The sequence below is a fragment of the Hydractinia symbiolongicarpus genome, chromosome 4 (assembly GCF_029227915.1).
Source record: "Hydractinia symbiolongicarpus strain clone_291-10 chromosome 4, HSymV2.1, whole genome shotgun sequence".
NCBI lineage: Eukaryota > Metazoa > Cnidaria > Hydrozoa > Anthoathecata > Hydractiniidae > Hydractinia > Hydractinia symbiolongicarpus.
Window position 1 is genome coordinate 22,894,671 of NC_079878.1, and position 25,426 is coordinate 22,920,096.

The window sequence follows — 25,426 nt, forward strand, 5'->3', positions numbered from 1 at the left end:
TAGGTATTTTTTTGGGGGTGATTCCTTTAAAAGCTAAAAGAATTGTAGATGTACAAGCCGGTCATGATTTGTTTCAAGTCACATGTTGTTTTAATGCAATAACGTTTAGCCAGTTAAGCTGGGTAGCACTCCCTTAGATATGTTTAATACTTGATCGATTTATCACAATAACTTATAACAGACGGCCTAAGAAAGTTATGAAAGTTTTAAATAGATTCAGACAGCCTTGCAACTAATAAATGGCTTTGTTTTATTTTCTTGAGGATAACCCAAACAACACAACCTTACAAGTTTAACACTGTCTTTTCAAAATAGTTGATCGAAGCCTAATCTTAATGTCAAGTTCATTCCAACGAGAATAAAAACAATTTTAAGAACCTTGAATTTATTTTCTTAGAGAACAGAGCAACACTGCACCTAAATATTTTTATTTATGTGAAGGTGCAAGCTGTGATAAAAACATTTCCGTAAGAACAGTAGCATGTTCAGTTGTTTCTTCACCTTCTAAAAAAAAATTGGTTAATACCAGAACCGAAAATAAACAATTTGTGATGAGTATTGTAGGTTTATCATAAGTATTGTAGGTTTATCATATATTGAACATGTTCAGAGAATGATAAACCTGCAATACTAATATGAATCTGAACAGATAAACCGAAACAATACACAATTTGTGTACTAAATGGAAAGGTTAAAACATATTAGCAGGGAAGTGTGACAGTAATAATGATACATAGCTGGGCAGCACATCGTGCATGAGTACATAGCTAGCTATAACAACCAACCTATAATATCTGGCTATGAAAAGATGGGTTACTTTTTTAGGAAAATAATTATAACCTATATAATTATAGAACCTATACAATTATAATATATATAAACTAATTTCCGGCAAATTTTTTTTCTATATGCTCTGTTGACGTCGACAAAACATCTGAAGCAACCTATTTTTTTCATTGTTTTTTGCATAAGTGGATTTTTCCACGGCCCTTATCGACTAGTCTTATATAATAAGGAGAGTGTGACTGTGTGTCTGTGTGTCTGAACAGGCAAAGTGGATGTGTTCATTTTCCTCTGATGTTGCCGAAAAAAGTATGTCTTTGTTGTCAAGAAAAGCCGCGAGTTTTGTTTGTTTACGTTTTAAAATCACGTGATCAAAATAAAAAATTTAATTGGATGAACCAAACCACTGGATCAAAATAAAGCAATTTTATTTGCTAAAAATTCCAAGTTTCCCCTGACGATCAAAACAAACGTAAAAAGTTTTTTAAGTTCAGAAGACGAACAAACGAAGTTTTAAAAAATCAGTTGTTAGTAAGTAACCTATTCTTTAGATTTACGCAGATTGACACTTAGCTTAGCATTTTTTCTTTATCTTTTTCGTTAAGGATAAAAGACGTAAGGAGCGAGACAGTAGTGAGCTACTTAAAGTACAGTGAGTGCTACGAAGTAAGAAATTTCAAATTTATCTTTGTAAAACCTATATTACCTTTTGTACGATAAATCGTTCTTTTCACTAAACAAAACTATTTCCCGTTATTTTACATTACATCCCTTGGCTTGGGTTGCAGTGTTTTTTACATTCTTTAATTTACCTGTCAAACGTTTTTTTATAACAACTTCTTGCATTCCAGTCTTTAGGTTTCTCATAAATTTTATAGAAATTATTCCAAAATTCTGTTTTGGAGGCATAGCTAGGCATAGACATGCACAATGTGTCGCATCTGTGCGTATTGCTGAAAATAATGAGCAGTCTAAAGTTGAAGGTAATAATTTAAATTACATTCGAGCAAGTCAAACCAACCTTCGTGTTGATAGTTATGAACGTTTACCTGACTATTTGAATGCACGAGCTGAAGAGTGAGGCCTTCAACCAGATCGTATTGTTGTTCTTTCTTTAAGTTTTCAAGGAATTCCACGTACCATGGCTCAAAACTATTAAGATGCTATGACCGTTATTGGTAAGTTTGGAAAACCTGGTTTTTTTTACTTGTACGTGCAATCCAAAAGGGCGTGAAATTGAAAAAAATTTGTTTGCAGGCAACGTGCACACGATCAGCCTGATTTATTTTGAAATGGGAGTTCTAGGTAAGACTATAGCACATGTGTATGTTATAGAATTTCAAAAGAAGGGTTTGCCTCATTGTCATTTGTTAATTCATTTAGATCCGAATGACAAACTTAGGGATGCAAATGACATAAACAGTGTTATTTCAGCAGAAATTCCTAATCAACAGGAACACCCTGAGCTGTTTGAAATTGTATGATCTTGAATAATTCATGGACCATGTGGACATCTGAATCCTAATTCCAGATGTATGGAAGATGGTGTTTGCACGAAAAGTTTTCCAAAGAACTTTTTAGCATCTACTGTAGCTGAAGTCAACGGATATCCATTATATACGTCGTGATATTGGTATACATATCAATGTCAATAAAGTTGACGTAGATAATCGCTGGATTGTTCCATATAATCCATGGCTTTCCAACAAATACAATGAACATATAAACTTGGAGGATTGCATGTCTGTTAAATCTGTTAAATACATATATAATTATATTTATAAAGGTCATGATTGCGCCAACATTGAGATCAATGAACGTATTGGTCATGATGAGGTGTAGACATTTTTGTGATCGGCGGTATGTCAGTGCACCGGAAGCTATATGGCGTCTTCTTGAATTTACCATGCACCAACAATCCCATGTTGTCCATAGATTGCCAGAGTACTTGCCAAATAACCATATTGTTTATTTTCAGCAAGGATAGGCTGAAGAGGCTCTGGACGGAGCTGCAGATCAGGCAAAAATTAACAACTTAGTTTGTGTTAAATGCAAAAAATCATGATGCTCGCTAATATATATATCCAGATATTCCTCTTCATTTTTTTTTAATAAGAACAAAGTTTAGAAACCAAGACAACGTGGTCATGGTGAAGTTGTCTCCAGAATGTATAGTGTAAGTCCTCGCGCAGGTGAGCTTTTTTATTTACTTATGTTGCTATTGCATACATCTGGTGCAACTTCTTTTGAAGATTTACGAACTGTCAATGGCAATATTGCTGAAACATTTCGTAACGCAGGATGCAAGAGGACAAAGTACAAGGATGAAATTTATGAAGATTATATTCGACGAATGAATGAGGAACAGGCTGAGTACAGGCTGCTTCAAGATATTAATTCTGTACTTAGGCAATTTGGTAAATCTCTTGCTGATTATAATCTTCCTCATTTAGATGTATTACCCCCAGCTGAAAACATTGATATAGCTATAGAGGCCGAAAGAGCTTCTCAACTAAGGGCTCAACTTACCTACGAACAGACTGCACTGGCTAATGCAGTCATAGAAGCTGTTGTAAATGTTGCTAACACTACAGCCCAAAACAACCGTCTGTTTTATTTAAAAGGTGCTGGTGGTAGCAGTAAAATCTTTAATTTTAATTACCTTATGTCTAAACTTACAGGCAGAGGTTTCCAAGTTGGAACTCCTGCATTTACTGACATAGCAACACTTTTGAAAAAGGGTACCATCATTCATAGACTATTCCGGTTACCTGTTTCCATTGTAGGGAAAAGTACATGCAGCATAACCCCGGTTTCTGCTTATGCTGCAGAATTGCGACGAAAGAGTCTTTTTTGACTTGATGAAGCTTACAGGATTCCTAAGCATGCTTTTCGTGCAATAGATCGTCTTCTACAAGATATTTGTAATAATGAACTTCCATTTGGAGGTAAAGTTGTTCTTTTAGGTGGTGATTTTTCACAGTTACTGCCTGTTGTCAGAAAAGGAAAATCAACTGAAATTGTAGACATGTGTTTAAAAAGTTCTCCATTATGGCACTTGTTTAAAGAATTTCGATTACATCGAAACATGAGAACAAGGCCAGGAGAACAACAATTTGCTGCAAGTCTTCTGCAAGTTGGAAAAGGTGTTTTACCTGTTCGGGAGCAAGAACCTTTCCAAGGTGCAATTAAAGTGCCATCCCAATGCGTGATAGAATATGAATGTATTGTTGAAACTTTGTTTAGGGATTTTTACCGGAAATTATGGCATTATCTGTGGTACTAACACCCACAAACGATGACTCACTGATCATTAATATTCATGACCTCGGTCTATATTTTCCCGTATAGACCGGCTAAACGGTTAATAAGCCATTATTATTATCCACTCCACAAATAAAATCAACCACCATATTTGTTGTACTCTTGTTTACATAAAACTCCTGCACGGGGCAGAAATAAATTTTTGCAGGGCAAGAACTGTTTATAGATTATTTTTTGGTATAATCGTCATAAATTATAATCGATCATGTGACCAGCCTGTTCCAAGGCCTTTTCGCCGCTATCAACTTATCAATAAGGCAAAATGCCCTGGGAACGAGGCTGAGAATCTTCCATATCAAGAAGTCATACAACCTTGGGGACGAGGGTGGAAATAGGTCTATTTCTTCTGTAATTTACTCCTAAATTATAATTTACTCTTATTTTATTTACTCTTATTTTATTTTTCTTTATTTTTCACTCTATTTCTTTTTAAGTTTCAAATTTTTTTGTATTTAAAATAAATCAATCATTTGTTCCTGGACTAGAACGATCGGCGCCGAATGTATGTTTTTTTTCCATCTTATTTTGCGAGTATTGTAAAGAGTAATATGTATTTGATCATAAAGCATTATTCATAACAAAAAATATTCTATGAAAAATTATTCTTTTTTTAACGACTGTTTTTAATTTTCAACTGAAAAGATCCTTTCTTGCGATTGTTGATAATGTGAATATAAAAAAGTTATCGCCAATTAAGGGCGCATCTTGTGAATCGTCCTCCCAATCGTGATTTTTTAAAAAGTCAGGAGGTGCAATGTTTAAGTCTAGTAAGGATGGAGCATTCGCAGCTGTCACATCGTCGTGGCGAGGTCTTCGGCCTACAGCAAAAAATTAGGAATTGCTACACATGGCCAACTAGCAACGAATTATCTTTATTGCGTTTACAAAATTCTAACAGCATAATCGTCGCGAAAGAGAGCTTCCCGGACGTATCGAATGATAATAAAATCACATGCGCAAAGTATTTTGCATACTGAGGTGGCTGCAAAGTGCTTCTAACACTTTAGATGATAGCGTGGATCCGTTCAGCATTCTAGACGAGCGGTGCATGGAAGACGTAGAACTTCTTCTGTTAGATAAAGGTGATGATAAAACAGTCAAAGAACTTATGTATCCACTCGATAAATAGACATTGTATTTAAAATTCTAATTTGATAAGCCTCCCCGGTGCTAAGAACTACCGGGAGTTTTAGTTTCTCTCAATTTATCACGACGATCAATGATAATATTTCCTTGTTCGTCATTGTTGATCTCAATATTTGACACATTTCCTACTTCGTTAAGTTTGTCCTTTTTTCACAACCCCAAACCAAATCTTTTTGTTTTGCTATGTCTGTTGTCATCTGCATAGCAACACTTTGTTTCCAATGTTCGTGTATTCATAGACATGTGTGGCCGATGTCGTTTACCATTCTCGTTCTCAGAGCTCTTTGAGATTAATATTAACTTTCGTGTTTACTTAAAAGAGCTCTGGAGTCGAGAATAATCGCAAAAGTTACTTCCCTATTATAACACAAACTAAAAGTTAGGGGATATTAGGGCCGAAGTCGTAAATTTTTAATATTTATATAGAGTAGCCAAACGATAATGGGTACTTCTTTGTTACTACACTGGCCCCTCCACTTCCAAAAAAGCATATTCGTCGGCCCTGATATGGTTTTTTGTATTTCTAGATTCCTAGCAAGACATTCGTTGCTAACTACTTTCGATTGGATTGCGAGAAAAGGGACCAGTGTAAAAAAATAGTTGTTTTCCCTCCGCGGACGCCAAATTTTGAATGTTTTCTACACTAAGGAAGAGTTCCAATCAATGTTTAGCTTGATTATACAAGAGATGCGGCGGAAGCGAAAATTCTACGCACGACACGTGCTCTTGTTGATAACAACTAAAAGTATGGAGCAAAAGCCTTTGTTTTTTGTCATGGACGATCAACCTTGTCCCTAGGCGGCTGGAGACGAAGTTGGGAACAGAGAAGAAAGAGACAAAGAGCCGGGTGTCTAATTTGATGGACGATAATAAAACGCATGATAGCACTGGCACAGAGAAGGTATGATGTGCTACAGGAAGCTGTGTGTTAGAAACATTTGACTGATGGTGGCGTATTATCAACACTTTTTATCTTAAGAGCAACCTTGTCCCCATGGGTTCTTTTTAGTCGTCTGGTAAGCAATAGGGACTTTAATATCGGCCAACAAACCTTGGGGACGAGGTTGCTCTACTAATAAAAGGGAACATGTTAGAGGAAAAATCACGTGACGCGTCCCATATTGGAGCCTCGTGGGGTTTCTAACAGATCTTTTCCTCGTTTTTTTGGCAGCTTCACTATTTTAATGGCAAGCTTATTCATGGTATCAAATTTAGAAGAACTAACTAAGGTATGATCAATAGGTAACATTTCAGGCCATTTTGGAATGTGACGTCATTATATCAAATTGGGGAAGCTGACACCAGTTTTCCCAAGGGTGTTTAGACCGACCAACATTTTTGATTAGTGCATGTATAGCATGTCAAACCTTATGTGTTATTGTGGCTGATCAAAACTGCCAATGGCTCTTGTACTAAATGTGATTTTTGGGGCAGGAAATCAAATTCCCTTAACATAAATTTTTGGACACTATAGAAAAAATTTAGAGTGGAATAGTTTGCTGGTGTAACAAAAAATTGTTCTGAAATTGTTGAAATAACTAAAATCGAAATAAAAATATTATTTAGTATATACCTCCAGCCTACGTCATTCTCAGATCATATACAAGAATGCTTACTAGTACATTATATCTGTAGCGGATTACTGAAACTAAAGAAACGAGATCACACGCAATCATGGCAGGATATATTTTATGTTCTGTATATTTTTAGCAGGCACAGATAAAAAAAAGACATGAGGAAAAAGTCGTCTTTTATAACAAGGACCAACAAATCATGACACCTCCCTTCCCCTTCCCCTCCCCCGCACCCTTTCCCCCCACGCCAGTTTCAGAGATTCTTTGAAATTTAAATAGTCTTGGGAGGTCGTAAATTTCTAAAACATTTTTCCAGTAAACCTCAACCATAGTGGAACCTTTAGTCATCATACCGGTTACTCCACTTTTAAAAACCAATGCGCCCAAACTGGATAGATAATAAATAAAAGCATATGCTAAGAAAACACGTAACAACAAAACTATTTAAATTTTTATTTTACGACATAACTTCACAATTTACTTTTGCTTTAGCTTGTACAGAATGAAAGTTGTTTACGCAAGATGAATAAAAAACGTAATTATCAATATCGAAATAGTTTCATAGACAAAAGTTGCAGCTTTTATGAGTCGTGGTGGTAAAAATATTTTTTACTTGCTCTGACAAAAAAAAGCACTGCGAGTTTTTTCAATATCTGCAAAGTTTTTATTACTGTTTCAACGACAACAATGATGGTGAAAAATTTTTTGTTAGATGTGTAGGTAGTAGAGGGTTGTGATTTTTTTTCATTTTTTTTTTATATTTTATAAAATCTAATGATACTTTGGATATCTAAGTGTCATGCGGTTTCTGTTGATATAGGCTTCTTTAAATATTAGGTTTGTTAAATACTATTATATCAACAGCAATTGCATGACATCATAATTTATGCAACTTCTAGGTTTATCTCAAAAGGTTTTAGTAACGAGAAAGGAATAGCGAGGCTTACTCGCCTCAACTTCTTGTTCTGCAATATGAATTCAGACGATGTTCAGAAAATATGTGCTGACGTGTTCTTCTCTTTTAGTTTTTTGACAAATATTGAAGTTTCTCACAGCACGTAACCTTTGGCAGATATCCTTTCTATATATTTTTTTATTTTGACAAAAATGACCTTTTTAGACAGCCACAATAATAGCTTTCTATATTGATATTCATGACATAACAAAACTTTTTAACCCTGCCCCAGGGCATCTTGTATATTTTCTTCTGACATATAGAGAAGAAACAACAGGCGCTGGGAACGAGGTTGGAAACTTCTATGACCTCTGATAGTTTAGAGACATTAATTAAAACTCTTTGGAGTGACGAGAACTCATAACTTTTGAGTTTTACGCTCTTTGTCAGGCTTTAGGGATTGTCAGCATAGTCCCGGGTTTACTTTGTTTCTTTCTGATAAAAAACGTCAAATCGACGTTTGACGGAAAAGGAGGAGCTAAATTCTGCGACAATTAAAAATAATTGTTGTGAATATCCAGGTTAAACGTACAATGTTTGTTTTTTACAAAAAAAACATGGTTACTTCTTTATATTTTACACACAGGCATTTTATCTCCCTTTCATGTTATGTTCTTATCCGACCTATTTCTCCTCGTAACGACGTCTCCTCCGAACAATCAAAGAAAGCTAAAACAGGCTTTGAGGACAAGAAATCGAAACTTGCGTATAATCTTACATAGGCCTCATATATCGCGAATAGTATATCAGTGTCTTGCTTGCCATTTTGTCTCAAACTACAATCGGGCATTCAACTTTTATCTCGAGTAGGGAAAAACTATCTAAGTTGGGAAAAGCGAATGTAATATTTCGCATCTTTTATCTTTTTTTAAGTCGCATAATGTAAGTGCTTCTTCAGTCTACTTGACATTTTATTTAACCCATTGCCATTTTCGTTAGGCATTCTGGATACCTTTACATCCTGTAAAAGTTCCGAGCGCTCACACTCGTACTAAAAATGCAAAAATCCCTGGGACCGAGGGTGTCGAGTGCTTATTTGACGGACGCTTATCAAAAAAATTTTATCTTTCCCAGGCACGCATTCACCCGTAATAACCCGATAATTCCTCTAACTTAGTGCAACCGGAAAAAAAAGATTATTTTCGGAGGGTTGCACTAATAATTAGAGAAAATAACTTATCTTGTCATACTGAAAGAGAACTACTTTGTTCATCACTAACATACTGCCTGGCAGTGAGCAGGATTCGTTCTCTTTCAGTATGACTTACACGCATTATACTCGCCCGTCATGATCAGAAGTCTGATCGAGGTGAAGCATTCTCTGTTGAGAATGAAATACGGATGTGCTATGATAAATATTCACCTATGTAACTTATCTTGTCTCGGAAATTTAATTTCGCACTAAAAATAGGAGGGGAAAAATAACAAGTTTTATTTTTTAGTTTTTTTTATTCATTTTATTTTTATTTCACTCACTCTTTCTTTTCATCTATTTTCGTTTGAAGATGAAGAAGATAAAGATCTTTTCTTAAAAATTAAGTTTGTAAACAAGTCTATTTTATCTTTTATCATAGATCAGTAAAAAGAAAAGAAAAAAAACGAGAAAAAATGTCTCCTATATTATCTGGTTCGCACTAAAAATTACAGATAATAAATTAAGGAAATTTCAAAAAAGGCCATTCGCACTTAGAGGACGTATTAAATTAGAGTAATAACATTAGGTGTTCGTTAATGTGGGTATCTAACAAACATATCAAATTAAACGTCGTTTTTCATCAAACTGTCGCAATGATTATGCGCCAAGTTGGAAAACTGCCCCAAAATGCGACGTCGTTACAAAGACAAATTTCTACCGACTGTTTATATGTCTCGACATTGTGTGGACGAATGTGACTTGTGAGGACTGACTTGGAATCGCAGGGTGCGCACTTTTTTGGCGCAGAGTTTATCCCTGAGACTTTTTCAAGGATACCAAAATTCAACTTCTCCCATATCTCATCTCTTACGATTTCAGGGTGGTACTCCTGGATCGCTATGTTTTGTAACTTTATGTTTCAGAATTAACAATGGAAATTAAAGTTGACTAAAACACAGAATTCAACAAGAAGGCACGAAACGAAAGATAGCTAGTTACGAATTCAAAGCTAGCTAGAATATGTTTTTACTATAGAAACTTTATTATTTGTTTTGGTAATTTCTATTCATTTAAGCTCACTAGCTAGTTAACATGTTGGGTGTAGCTCTAGCTGGGTTGATATGTCCAAGAGGTTTTGGGTTCAATCCCCAAATAAGGTTGTTGTCAAGTTGGGCAAAAATTACAAAAAGATTTCAAAAGCACACTATAGAACTTCTGCATTTCCTGTTATTTATGTAGTTTGCAGTATTTAGTGTGTAATCCAGAAATTTATATAAGGGCTATTCTATCCCAAATGAGAATTTTATTAAGGTAGTTTGGAGTAATGTTATGGCGCCGTAGATTAGTTTGTGGCGCCGTAGATTAGTGGTTATAGCTCTCGTACTCTGTGCGGGAGACCGGGGTTCGATTCCTCTTGACGGCGATTCAACATGGGCGAGTGAATGTTACCATAGCCCCGGGTTAACCCAAGCCATGTGAGGGAAATTGGGAAGATGGCACACTGTGTGGGCCGTTGGATGTTGCCGGGAGTTGTCTAGTAGAGCGCGGGCTCCAATTGGGTCTGCGTAGCTCAAAATGAGCATTAAATACTCTAGGACTCTCCATCTACGCCATGGCCCCTCCTGGAAATAATAGACAGGGTATATCCCTCGATATTTGTGAGGCTAGCCATGTAAAATATGCACATCTATCTATCTATCTATCTATCTAACAAAATTAAGTTAGTTTCTATTACATTTTTCTCCAATTATTTTACTTTTCGAAGTGCTGGTAATTGAATTTCTGGAAGTTGATAGAAAATTATACATTATTTATCTCTTATAATAATACAGAGAGTGTGTGTGTCTGTGACAGGCAAAGTGAATGTGTTCATTTTCTTTAAAGGAGTGGTCCTACGAAATTTTCGATTTTTTTTATTTGTTCTTTGGATTCTCCGATATTCAATTAGTATAAGTTTTTATTCCTTTTTTTGAAAAATTGTTTATTGATCTTTTAATCAATGTGCAAGGATTTTCTTTTTATTAAGAACCTTTTGCTGTGACGTCATAATTGGCGATGTTAGTTTCGAAAAGCTTGATACTCAGATCACATATATGAACACAGACATAATGAAGAAGAATTAGAGTATGATATTATTGAAGCAGAAAACAATTTTGGAGAAGATGAGAACGGTGATAATGAGATGGAAACCTTTGATGAGCTTTTTACAGGCACAGGGCTGCAACTTTTTTTAATTCGAGACCACCAAATAAGATGATAATACAAACATTGTAGCTGAGAGAGAAACGATATTTTTAGTACATATATATAAAACATTGGGAAAGTTTTGTGTTGGGAGAAACGAATGGTGCAAGTGCGATAACTGCAAGACTGAAACTAGGGAGATTGATTGTCTTTGTTGCACAGAAGTGGATGAATTAACAGACAAACAATTACAAGGTATATGTGCTTAAACATATTTTTTTAAAATATGAGAAAGCTACATAAAAAGTATTGTTAAAATATCAAATAATAATGATATGTAATCGTGCAAATATCCGTTGTTTTTTTTTAGGAATAAAATGTATAACTGAGAATGAGGATTTCAAGCAACTTTGTCTCATTTTAATATGCTTACACGAGACAAGAGGGAAATTTCTGCAAGACAGGCCTACAAACAAGTCTTTTCGGTTTGCTGCTTACAAGCAATTCATTTGGTTCGTTTTCTAACGACTTGCAAAAAAGGCAATCGCCGAGTTATACCGTTGCGTGTTGTGTGGAAACTAAGACAAGTTTTCTCTGAAGAGGGTGGTGTCTATGTCCCTTACTCGGAAGATTAAACACAAAAATATATAATATATAATATGTGGTTATAATTATAGAAAGTGAAATAAAATAAAATAAATATTTCTAATTATGAAATTACGATCTTGGATTCTCTAGAATATCATTCTATTTGCTGAATTGTCTTAACACGCAAAAAATCATTCGCCAACTATGACGTCAAGGCTATTTAAACAGGATTGTAAAAAAGGGCAGAATAAGAGAAAAAATGAACTTTTTTTTTTAAAAAAAAGTTTTTTATAATAATAAATAAAACATTTCCGATAAAATAAGATGTGGCATGGTTCCAAATGGTCTTCCGTCTTTCGTTCGAGTCTTAGTGTAAAGCACCAGCCGAGCATGAAGGGGGATTTTCACGAAGCGAATTGAACGGCGAATTGTCTGAGCATGCGCAGTTTTGTTTGTTATGATTTTGCATCGAAATATTCGCTTCACTGAAAAGTAGGAACAGTTCCTATTTTCCGCGGCTAAAGGTTTCGCTGCTAGTTTTAGACCAATCAGAATGCGGTTAACCAATATAAACAATGAATTTGGCCTCTAGTTTATTTTGTCGTGAAAACAAAAAGCAAATTTGCTTCGTAAAAATCCCCCTTAAGAGTGTCAGCATGAAGGAAAGGGGCTGACCTTAACGTTCTCTTTAGCTCATGTTCTTCATAATAACACGATCGTTCCTCATAAGCTTTGTATTTTTGGTGGTGCTTATTCAGTAGATTCTCTTAAAATGTGAGAAAAATATGTCGTAGGATCTCTAGAAAATTCTGATAAATAGTCTCTTACGTGAGCGACGTCGCTCACATAAATTTTTTTGTCTGTGGGCGTGTGCATGTGTGATCGCACGCGTCTCCTGACCAGGCCTGTATCAATGACACTTAATATAAACCTGTATTAAAATATTTTCTTTCTCCATACTTCTCTTGTATATACTTTGGGGTGGAGGTCTTCTTTCACTGCATTTCCTTATAAGAACTGCCAACTTCATTGGGTATCTAATATTATATGAATAAAATAAAGTTTGCAAATTTTCAAGAAGCCAGCAAACATCTGCCTTGCATTAACATTTTAAGATAGACAGATTATAATCATAAGAAGTGATAAAACTGCTAAGGTTTTTTTATATTTGCAATTATTTGTTATAGGGTTAATAAATATGGTAGGTGGTGTACACACTGTAGTTTTCAAGCTGTAGAAGAAATGAAAACGTTAATATTGACCCTTTTAGCGATCCTTTTAAATATAGAGTTTGAAAAGGCATCATTAGTTAGACTACAATCTAATGGGATAGTTGGATTATCAAATACTTGGGTAGCCACAGGAGATTTTTGTTTTTCATCATGGAATTTTGAAGATTCAAATCCGGATGAGAAACTTTGGCATACATGTCTCGCTACCTCGAATCCAAATCAAAATTGTAATCTCACTACAGCAGTGTATTCCATTGACAATGCCAGTATAATATTTCTAAAAACAAAAACATCTGTACGGTTATGTTCCAGCATAAAAACTACTGTACAATGTCGTCACAAATTAAAGGTGTTCTTAATTACAACATTCAAAAATGGTACCCAAGTAACTACTTCCTTGGAATCAATTCCAACTGCTCCAATACCAAAGTCTGTGGTGTCAGGTGATTACTTTACACATACTGGCATTATACAACTGGAAAACATGCATAATGTAAAAACGATTCAGCTAATTTTTAACGCAAAACAAAATTGTGCAAGGCTTTTAGTGGTTGATTTATATTACTACAATTGTCCTGTGGAGACAGACAATTTACTTTCGTTTGTTGAAGTTCGTGCACCAAATAAAGCTACTGGTCATGTTAAGCTTTTAGGAAAATGTACTGATTATTCAGAGTCAGTTACCAACAAGGAAAAAACTTTGACATGTTATTATAATGGAAGCTATACAGTTACTGGTAGCTGTCATTGCATAAAAGGTTACACCAAAGTAGGAGTAAAATGCAAAGGTATATTCATTTTTTTTGGTACAAAAGCAAAATAAAGAAGAATGTAAACAAGAAACGATTTATTTTAATTATATTTTAGATTGTGCTGAATACGAATTCAAAACTAAAAGTGGAAATGAGGCTTGCTTAAAATGCGGAAACAATACAATACGTAAACTACCTCCAAGGTTATCATGTCCTTGTTTGAATGGCTATTACAGAGAAAATGGTAAAACACAGGATTTTGCAACAGGTTGTTACAGTAAGTGAACTTAGAATGTATTTTTCACGCTAAACAGGTTAAGTTGTGAGTATACAAAAAAGGTGTGATATTTTTAATTCACCAAAACTTTATTTTGATATATGATTGTATCTATTTTAAAAAAGCCTATATGATTACCTATATAATGGTATAAAAATTATTAAGAAAAAATAAAATTTAAAGGGTTAAGTAGACACGAAAAATAAATGACCCCTCTTCTACAAATGTGATCTCTTTTGCAAAACTACTAATTTTTCAAGTTTGCTGTTTGCTTTATTGTGATCACAAGACATTGATCTAAAAACGCTTTTTTAATTTTTTCTTAATGTTTTTTACTTTTGGAGTTATTTTTTTCCACAATTTTTAATCTCTAATTGTCAGAAAACTCATCATAACTCTCGTTCTACTCACTCTCAAGAAATAAAAAAAGCGTTTTTAGATTTTAACATACCTCTCCACATTAAGCATGCTCTCCATCCCACATCCTTTAAGGTAGGTTTCCATACGACTGCATTTTCCGCTTGAGCGGAAAAATCTCGCAAGCTTTTTTTCTCGGGTTTGACGTGAATGAAAATTATTTTCCCTTTCAAGAGTAAAGGTGCTCATTCAGATTAAAATGGCTGCCGTAAACAGAAGATATGTTTTTTTACAAAATTTAAAATTAATTACAACTTTATTTATGTGGCACTGTGTGAAAAGAAGCAGAACTCGAAAACATCAACAGAAAAGAATGTGGATAAGGAGACTTTTCCTGGAAAGAAGGACCAAAGGGTTGTACAATGTTTTAGTCGTTTCGAATGACATCAGTAAGATTTGAACAGCTACTCCCTTGGATAGCACTTGTCATCGTCAAGTCATCTAAAATCAGAAATGTTACAAGTCCTAGAGAGCGTTTATGCATTACAATGTGGTATTTAATGGAAATCAATTTTCTGCCTGAGAGAAAAGATGTTTAGAAAAAAATGGCTGCCGTAAAACCTTTGGCTATGAAATTTAAAAAAAATTATGACACTCTTTTTATGGCAGTGAATTAAAAGAAAACGTAACAGGAAACAGCAACTAAGAAAGACGATAAAACTTTTTCACGAAAAGGGGAAAGTTGTTATTTATTGTTAGTTTGTGAATTTAACTTCCAATCGCCCCAAACAAGCAGTTGATTTTTGTGGTTGTTAAGAAGATTTGAAAAGAATTTATGAATCCATAACTTTTGTTTACAAACTCAATGCTAACAGGTCTCTTGGCTGTACTTAACACCAAATACTTTTCTAAAAGCTGCCTTTATTTTGTGAATAAAGAAGTGCAGCAGAAATTGTTTTTTATAATATTTTCAAGAGAATAAAATGGATTGCGCAATTGTTAACATTTTCTTGAATTTCATTGGTTAAAAAGCTCCAGAGAAAAAATTCGCACTGAAAAAGTTGAACGAGTTCAACTTTTTGAGAAAAGCTCGGGAGCATCTTTTTACGTCAAGTCAGCGGTCATTCTACTTCATTGCGCATGCTTGTGTGTTTTCGCTTAAAAATTTAACACTGTGAAAAAAAGCTTTTAAGTTTCTTGCAGAAATCTTGTACTTCTGCATAATAGTTGATCACTATGGTAACGACTATTTGTTAACAGGTTTTTTTTATATCTTCTTTTTATGCTGGATGTGTTTGCTCACATTCGCAATTATACACAGTTGAGTATGGGTAAAACAAAAACAAACTCTAGAAACAAAAATCTTTTTGACTTATGCTAGCTTGGCGATCGGCAGTAGAAACCTTTTGCTTTAATCTTCTTTTAGCTGGCGAGTCAAATATTTTTGATGATAAAAAGCTTTATGACGATAGGACATTTTTATATTCGCTGTTAACTTTCAAACTAGTTTTGCCATGTTTTTCACAGTAAATTAAATTCAACATTGGAAGACAAAAAAGAAAAAGAAAATACCCTTATAGGAAATAGGAAAAAGCTTCAAAAGACCCTTTTACCTACACACTAAAATCATTTTCCTTTTTGAGTCGGCTATCATCTATAACCTTGAACATAATTGAGTAGTAAAAATTAATACCCAAGATGATTCATGTAAACAAATATTTGATCTTTATCACATAACAAAAAAGTAATTTATTAAAAAAATAATACATTTTTTTAAAAATATATTTGCACCATTTTAAAGCCCAGATCTTTTTCTATCTAATCACTGAAAAAATTGTTTTTTTAAAAAAAACATTTTTGTCGCATACTCACGCCTTAATTTAATTGCACATGCTTTTTGCCAGTGTGTTAGTGAGAAGCATATAATAACATATATGGTTTATCTCATCAGACAAAAATATTAAACAAACAAATTAAGAGTATTTTTTTTCTCAATCTTCTTATGATGGCATGCTTGAATTTTTAATTCGTGTACACGTGATTACTTTTTGAATTTGTATGTTTAACGATTGGTGCACAAGTATGTATATAATTTTAAAGTTCTGATAAAGATTGTTCTGTTGCCAATTTTCTTAATTTTTTTTGACTCTTCTAGAACCACCTGGAAAACCACTGCATTTGACTGTGAGTGAAGTAAAAAGTAATTCTGTGTATTTGACTTGGAAAGCTCCAATTGCAGGATCAAAGCCCCTTGATAACTATGTTGTGGACTGTAGTAATTGCCCCAAAGAACATGACCAATTCCCGTTAAGAACGAAACAGCTTTACATCAACATCACTGGTCTAGGGGCATTTGCTAATTACACATTCCTTATATGGAATGAAAATTTAGTGACCAACCTGACAGCAAAAACTAATTACTCGGAGATCAAAACTCGAACTGGTTTGGGAAGTAAGTAAATCCATATTCAGTAAGTTTGAAAAAAACCCTGAAAATTATTATCTTTAAGATTCATTTTAGTTATACGAATTTTAGTACATATGCATTGAAGAGCCAAATAATTATGAGTGAGAAAGGATCTCATACACTGCAATATTTTATAAAATACATAAAATAGATGAATTTTTGTGTATTGGCCAAAAATATTTTTAGAATATTTGAAATGACAAGTGCCTTGTCATAGAATAAGGACAACTTTCATTTTGCACTGCTAACTAACATTGTTTGTTCTTTTTTATTACTTGGCACTCTCGTTTCTGTAACTATATTTTTCAGAAATAACCAAAACATTACACAAAGGAAAATCTTGTGAACAACCCTTACTTTTTTTCTCTCTTAGCCATTTTGTTTACAACATTCTGGTGTTTGTAGTATTTTACGTGAATCTGATCCTGGTACACTTTTCAGTATATCCTTGTATCTTGCTTTTGTACATCATCATCATCATTCTCGGCTTAACGTCCGTTTTCCATGCTAGCATGGGTTGGACGGGGTATATTAATGATCCTCTTCCAATCTGATCTAGACTGTGTTAGATCTAAACTCAACTTCCTCTCTATCAAGTCTGTCCTTATAACCTCCTGCCAAGTCTTTCTCGGTCTGCCTCTGGGCTTTGCCCCAGGAACTATCAAGTCTCTACACTTTCTTACCCAATTATCCTCCTCCATTCTTTCCAAGTGCCCCAGCCAATTCAATCTTCTTATCTGGATAACATCTTTAATTCTACGGAGACTTAGCCTGCTTCTTAGCTCATCTGAACTCTTTCTGTCTCTCAGACTGGCATTACACATCCACCTAACCATTCTCATATCATTCCTTTCTAAACGGTCAAGATCTTCCTGCTTTACTGCCCATGTCTCACTACCGTACAACATAACACTTCTTACACAGGCCTCATACAACCTACCTTTTACCTCAATTGACAGGACTCTGCTAGTCAATAAAGGAAGTAACTCTCTAAACTTTTTCCAAGCAGAACTTATCCTGCAAGTAACACTTCTTCCAACACCCCCTTCACTGCCCAACATATAACCTAAGTAACAGAAGTTCTTAACTATCTCTAACGAGCCACTGTTGTACATCATTAAAGCTGGAAATACTTCATTCTCTATAATCTCACCTATCTCAAGTACTTCAAGTACTTTGTACTTAAATGTTCTTAGTTTGTTCTGAGACAATTCCTCCCTCGACAATTACCCCTGCTAATTTTCACTAAGTAATTGCTCTACACGCTGGTTTATTTTTAGGTAGGATAGCTGCCCATTAATAATTATTGACCCTGAAAACCTTCCACTTGGGACAGTTCATCTTCAATAATTGGATAATCCCAGCATGACAATTTCTTTCAACTAACTGACACCAGTTATTTTAACTTGTACGTCTTACAAAAATCATGTGCTTCTTCAGGCAAACTAAAGACCTAATTTTACAGATGAGCCAGCGTCTTAAAAACGTTTGCCCAAAAAAATAAAGAGAAACAAGTAAATAAAATATTGTATAACGTTTCATGTGAAACACTCATTTTCAAGTAAGCGTATCACACATGTTCAATATATATATACATACTTTATATTTACTAGTAATGAAACAATACCAATGTGAGAATATAAATAAACCATTATGGTTTATCTAATAAATATAAAGGAACCAATGTGTTGTTATTGTTCAATTGCAGATTATTGCACAATATAGACAAAATATAATTGTTCTAATGGTGTAACCAAACTATGTTAGCATTAAATAACATAATATATCATAAAAGTCGGCTTTCAAAAGTTGGCTGATTGGCTTAAAATGCAGACATTTTCATAAATCTAAAGAGTAAGTGTTCCAATGTAATTAAAGAGGGGCAATTATCCGGGGTCAATTATACAGAGGCACTTATTAAGGGGAATGATCCTAGTTGTGATTTATCATGGAGAAAATATCAAGAGAGCAATTATCTCTGAATGGAGGATTCAAGGTGAAATTGTCCTGTCACCTTGTATGTTTTTACTTTACTGAAAAGAAATATATGTATATATGCAAAGTTTTAATGCAATAAAGTGCGTGATATCAATTCTTTTTTTTTGTGTAGAACCTGGCATGGTTCGTAATGTCGAGTTTGTTACAAATAACGATGGTTCAGTTACATTTACATGGGATCGTCCATTTGTACAAGGTGGGCCTAATCCAGTGTACGTTTTTCAATACGATGGAGAGCCTGAAATAACCACAAGTCCTACTTTTACTATACCTACTGGAACACAAGACAAGACTTACACTGTCAAGGTGCCTGTCTAGCAAATTAAGTTATTGGTTGAAGTATAAGAAATATAGTCCCTGTTTACCGTAAACAAGTTCTTGTTCTTTTTAGATTTATACACAGGTTACGTTTAATGGTAAGACAATGCGAAGCGAAGAATATTCTCAAAGTGTGCGGGTAAAAGGTGGAATATCTTTGACTCTTGCAATTGGAGCCTCAATTGGAGTGATCATATTTATAGTGATTGTTCTTATTTTGGCTTTTTGTTATTGGAGAAGAACCCACCCCTCTTATCTACAGGTTGTGCGTATGGAAGATGGCACTGGTAGGAAATGTTCCCATATTGTTTTCTGAAGTTAATTTTTGTGGATTTTCGATACGTTTACTGCTGCCAATTTTTCTGTCTGATTCATAAGCATATAGTTGTTTTTTAAAATTGCCGAAGTTTCATTTGGGCGAAATCTTAGATCTTGTTTACTTTGTTAAAATTTATTCCTTTGAGGTATCTAGAAATCAATGTAGTTTACTTCCTGCAAATGTGTCAGTTTTCTGCCTTGAGTGTAAAAGTGCAAAATTTATAAATAACCTCATCTTTGTTTTATTTCCAGTGAAACTGCCTGGCAGAATGTTTCCAGGTGGAAAGTTGTATGTTGATCCTACCACCTACAATGATGTTGATGATGCTGTCCAAGAGTTTGCATACGAGCTGGACCGTAAAGATGTCAAAATTGGCAAGCTGCTAGGCGGTGGTGAATTTGCAGAAGTCTACAAAGGAACTTTGTTTAGAAATGGGAAAAGTCTAAGTGTTGCCATCAAAACACTAAAAGTACACTAAAAGTTTTATTTTTATAACAACATTTTTGATTTTTTTGGATCCACTGTATCATGTATCATATTTTTGTTTCCATATTTGTTTGTTGTATGTCAGGTTTGTAACCACTAGAATTGCTGGAAAACCTTGAAAATTTGTTATTACAGTATTCTCTTATGAAAACCTAGAAAATGACATTGTTAAAAGTAACCTGATATTTCTAAAATACTGGAGGGTTTTCTTTGTAAAAAAATAGTGGTTTGCAGCAAGGAGGTTTAAGTTCTGCTTTGTCGTTAAAACACTCATCTCACTCTCGGCATGTAAAAATACAGAAAAAGCGACGCATGGGTTCAAAGGAGCACGTAAACAAAAGAAATTTGAATAGAATTTAAATGGACGTTGCTGAGATGTATCTCCTTCTCACTTTAAACCTCCTTGTTTGCAGTTAAAAACGATTTATTATACACTAGGCTGTGAAATATATTGTATCTTGGTGTGAAAATGCTAGTTTGTGGGAGCCCAGTATGTACACGAAAATTGACGAGATTCTGTTGTTAAGAACTTACATCTTGGTTTATTTTTCCAGGCTGGTGCATCAAAACGTGACAGAGATGATTTTCTTGGAGAGGCAGCGATCTTAGGACAGTTCTCCGACGCAAATGTAGTCAGTTTAGAAGGAGTTATCTTAAAAGGTGAAACTGTTTATCATTTATCAACCAGTTACAATAATCCAAATTCCAACATATATTACTTATCCTTCCTTTTGTTTTTAGATCGTCCCAATATTATCGTTCTTGAATTTATGTCGAACGGTGCCTTAGATAAATATTTGCAGGTATATTTAGTTGGTATCCTTTAGCGCATTATAATTTTCACTCATTCCTACGAGTACTATCATATCTGTGTATATTCTCTGGTCTAATTTAGATAAATGACATGCAGTTCACGGTATTACAGTTGCTTGGTATGGCACGAGGAGTCGCGTCTGGAATGAAGTATCTATCCGAGCTGGGCTTTATACATAGGGTATGGTTTGATCCTTTTTGCTGAATGTAAACAGCTGATACGTTCGGTCTTTCGGTGATGTTTTAAAAGTCAGCAATATCAGCGATTTTCTTGATATAAATATTAGTAAGGAAAATAGCAGGAATTTTAGGTTGAAACCTAAAACCTTTTATCTTGGCTATGATTGCATTTTAAATCTGTTTTAGAATTATCTCTAATGTAATCCAAGCTTTACCCGTACTCACCAAAGCTCACTAAAAAAAGCTGAAATTTAGGAAAATATTCAGAACTTTATTTAAAAAATGTGATCACGATTGTAATATGATGTATATTTTTTCTAAAGGATCTTGCTGCAAGAAATATACTTGTTAATGAACAAAAGGTTTGCAAGGTGTCCGACTTCGGTATGAGTCGTGAAATCAAAGTCGACGAGACGTACGACACGCAAGTAAGTCAAACACATTAAACGTCTTTCTCTTATTTTTTACTGCATCAAATTGAGTTTCCTTCTTTTCGACGTTTTTTAGGGTGGTAAAATTCCGGTTCGATGGACAGCTCCCGAGGCTATTCAATTCAAGAAGTTCACTACAGCTTCTGACGTGTGGTCGTACGGTGTGCTACTTTGGGAGATTATGTCATATGGTGAAAGACCTTATTGGGATTGGGGAAATTATGACGTAAGTGCTCTGCAGTGTTTAGCTTTTTAGCTTCCTAAATCTTGATAATGTAATGGAGACCTAAATGCACAACTTCTCGCTTGCGGGCGATTGTACCGGCTGCGCTAGCGATCCCATTCTATTAGCATGTCGTAGACAAGACACGAGTGTATGTGCAACACTTTGATAACATGTACAAACGAGAATACCAAAGGATCAGGAACCAACGGACCAAATAATTTTGCCACAGTTGTTAAGCTGAAAAGGCGTACGCCCAATGGAGCTTGGAGTAAAGTCCAACATGTTTTTTTCTCTTGTAGGTACTTGAACGATTAAACGCAGGATACAGACTTCCTCCGCCGATGGTGAGTCTAATTCTAATTCGTATGAATCAGACAGACAGTAAGATTACTGCAGTATATCCATGAAGCTAAAACCTGAATAGCAGTGCCACTTCTGAGTTAGAGAATTTTTTTTAAATCTAATAATGTTGAAAAAGAGTTGGACCATTTTCTACTCTAGCATGAGTAATTTACAATTTTATATATAACCTTATTTTGTGCAAAATATTTTTCCTCAGAGCTGTCCGAAAGTAATCCACGACTTTATGTTGCATTGTTGGAACAAGGACCGCACTAAACGACCGAAATTTGGAGCAGCAAGAGATCAACTGGAGAAGTGGATTCGAAACCCGGATTTACTTCAAGAAATTGCATCAGTTATAACAAAAACGTAAACTCCTTTATTTTTTTGTAATATCCTGCTTCGATAACATGAATTTCTGACCCCTAGCTTTTTGTCCCCTCTCGACTGTAATTTAGATACATTGCCCGCCGCATAATGCACATGATATTGCTCTAACCACCTTTCATGTAACACAAGTAAGTTCTCCGCCAGAGTAGATGTTCCTTGTTGGCTGACAACGCTTCACTTAAATGGCACCAGAATGAGCAGCAAAAATCTGGATTACCAATGAAAATATTCTTAGGCGTATCATATTAAAATCAGTTGATTGAATTAACATAATATTTTGGCCGATATGTGCAAAAGTTGAACATGATGACGCGTATCGAAAATTATTTAAGCAAAAGAATAACCCGAATTTTAATTTGTTCGATGCAAATTTGCAAACCAACTATTGTTTTTACTATTGTTTTTATACAACGTTCTTTCGGTTTTTTAGCGATGAAAACCTTGACTACACAGTATTGCAAACCATTAACAAATGGTTAGAAGCGATTGGTATGTCGCGATATACGCACAACTTCATCGATCAAGGTTTCGCAACGCCACGTCAAATCTTAGATCTAACACTAGAGGACTTAGAGGCGTTGGGAATTGCTCCGATCGGTCACAGGAAAAAGGTTTACAAGGCTATACAAAACACGAAAATTCAGGTAAGAATGTTTTTTTAGCTCTTTATTATTTCCATGCAAAAATTATGTTCTGAAGTGGCTGAGTTTTTTTTTCCAGGTTGAAGCGCGCCACAACAGCGTGTCTAAACGAAAAGAGGCGGTAAACGTATCGAAAAATAAACCGATTTGATTGGTAAAGCTGTTGCTTGGATACGTAATGATTTTTAAATTTGTTAACCAATCGTAATTTTTGTTTGCAAATTTTCTGACGTATTATTTTTTTATGAAAACATCATATATGAATACTCAGTGTTTTAAAAAAATTTTTGCGAACTAAGTTTCTAGATTTAGAAAGTCACGGCACTTTTTTTTTGTAAGAACACTCCCTTTACTTCAAGGACAGCGTCATCTGCGACGGAGAAAATATAATATTTTTTTAGTGCACATGTGAGATCAGGGTAAACCCTCAAATACAAAGTTGTCGTTCTCCATTCGACTCAAAAAGTACTATTTTGAGGTTGCTGGTAGAAGGTGGAATTATTTAACGAAGTAAAAATGTCTCATAAAAATATTGCTGATAAAAGCAAACACGAAAAGCGAGTATAATTTTTTCTGCCAGTTTCGATTTTTTTTTCTCCCGCAATTTTTGACAGTGACTATTTTTGTTTCATGAATTTAATTTCATGTCGATTTCGTTTAATTTTCCGTAATTTTTGGCGCGTTTTTTATACGACAGGCTTTCATAAAAAGATGTTGATAATGTCGTTCGCAGATAGACCTTGTCCTTTTTTCGTAAACTCCCTGATAAACTGATAAAAGTCTTGCGTTCTTGCAAAGTTTGTTTTTATTAAAAAAAAAAAACCCGTGTTTCGTGCTAAATTTTATTCAGCCTTTTGACCAAATATCCTTAAGTGTGTCAGGTATCGCATACATAATATAAATTTATTTTTAAACGAGTTGTTTGTCACATGATTGTACATTATCATAGATTATATAAGAATGAGTTTTTTTGTAACTTTTTTCATTTTTTTACACAAGTATTTTTTAATTCTGCGTTCTCAATAAAGAAGGCTTCAGTAATGGCTTAGTGAACTGCTTTAAGTAGATCTAGCTCAAACTCTCGTTAAGATTGAAATGTTCTTAAAATTTACGCTGGTGAAACTCGCTATTATTTTGCCTTCTTCTTTATACGTCCGCAAACTACGTTAGTTTTTTATATATAATTTTTTTACTTTAATTTTTTCCGTAATTTACCCTCAAACTATTTTTGTGCGACGATTTTTATATTTATTTTTCTTTATTTTTTCACTCTCTATTTTTTAAGTTTCAAACTATTTTGTATTTAAAATATATCAATCATTTGTTCCTGGGCTAGAACGATTGGCGCCGAATGCATGTTTTTTTTCCATTGGCATTGATCAGTAGAATCTGTATATATTTACTGTATGTATTTCTCGAACATTATGATTTTCTGTCATGCTGCACTGATGGATGTTGATCTTATTTTTTAGTTTTTAGTCATGACTTAAAAGATAGGCGAGTTTAGTGTGATTTACCAACCACGTCTGAAGCTAATGTCATTACACTTTAGCACACTTTAGAACCTCTCACATTGTTCTCCATCAGATGCAGTGATTGTGTAATTTGTACATCGAGTGTTAATTAAAATTGATTGATGTGTACCGTAATTATTTGCTTAAGTGCCATGGCGTTTATTTTGGGTGAGGTGCTTACCCATGGCGTGAGATTATTGTTGATTTAGTCTCAACCTGTACCTCTCAATAGTTTTCTATTCTTTGATGTTTCTGGAAAAAATTATGTGCGTAAACTACAACCTCGTTCTCAGAGCTTTTTGTTGCGATATTCTTGACATAACACAAGTGAAATAAGTACTGCACGAGCAACTCCCACAAAATAAACGCCACATTTTATATTATGGTAAAACACTTACGCAAACACGTTTGGGCGTTTAATCGAATAATTACAGTATATTTTGGCTGGCTTACATCTTTCGTGACAATTGTTAGTATGTAGAAATTTATAATTTAATTTACTTCTGTACAGTCAGTATTTTCAACGATTTCAAAGAATAATCCAGATAGCATGTTTTTTCTTCTTTCTTGGATCTGTAGCATTCTTTGAGGTTTTCCTAGCGTTACCGCTTTTTTCTGCGCAACTTTTTATCGCGTTACCTTGCCTTCACAACCGAGAATGTGATTGTATAAAATAAAATTGTAATCTATATTTGTGGAAATAAGACTTTTTCATATTGCAATTAAAAAAAAGGTAATTGCCATTCGCACCTTAGGTGAACTTGCAGCTAAAACGAGACTGCTACCGTTTGAGATTTATTTTTTAAAATTTTTTTTAAATTTATTGATTTTGCGTCATGTCATCACGAGGAGCGAAATTTCAAAATCAGTCGAGGGCAGTCTTGATGTCCCAGGCTGATAGCTACAGTGGAATCTCTTAGGCGGAACACTATCGGTGCAAAAAACTTTATTTTACAGGGATTGTAAACTAACAGAGTACGTAATTGGGCATAGA

The 25,426-nt window shown here is 34.5% G+C and overlaps 2 protein-coding genes across 2 annotated transcripts; both read left to right on the forward strand.

Annotated features, from left to right (window-relative positions):
* Nucleotides 1-2,995: 2,995 nt before the first annotated feature.
* Nucleotides 2,996-4,069, forward strand: LOC130642337 (uncharacterized). Its single transcript, XM_057449423.1, has 2 exons — nt 2,996-3,629; nt 3,687-4,069. Exons 1-2 carry the CDS (start codon nt 2,996-2,998, stop codon nt 4,067-4,069), a joined length of 1,017 nt encoding a protein of 338 aa, XP_057305406.1.
* A 5,313-nt stretch (nt 4,070-9,382) lies between these two features.
* Nucleotides 9,383-24,983, forward strand: LOC130641895 (ephrin type-B receptor 1-B-like). Its single transcript, XM_057448908.1, has 16 exons — nt 9,383-11,356; nt 12,877-13,709; nt 13,789-13,950; nt 16,463-16,759; nt 18,885-19,078; nt 19,164-19,377; nt 19,661-19,878; nt 20,450-20,555; nt 20,637-20,698; nt 20,791-20,889; nt 21,212-21,316; nt 21,396-21,545; nt 21,845-21,889; nt 22,105-22,256; nt 22,708-22,921; nt 22,998-24,983. The coding sequence occupies exons 2-16, from the start codon at nt 12,932-12,934 to the stop codon at nt 23,067-23,069; spliced, it is 2,868 nt and encodes a 955-aa protein (XP_057304891.1). The 5' UTR covers nt 9,383-11,356; nt 12,877-12,931; the 3' UTR covers nt 23,070-24,983.
* The last annotated feature ends 443 nt before the right edge of the window (nt 24,984-25,426 follow it).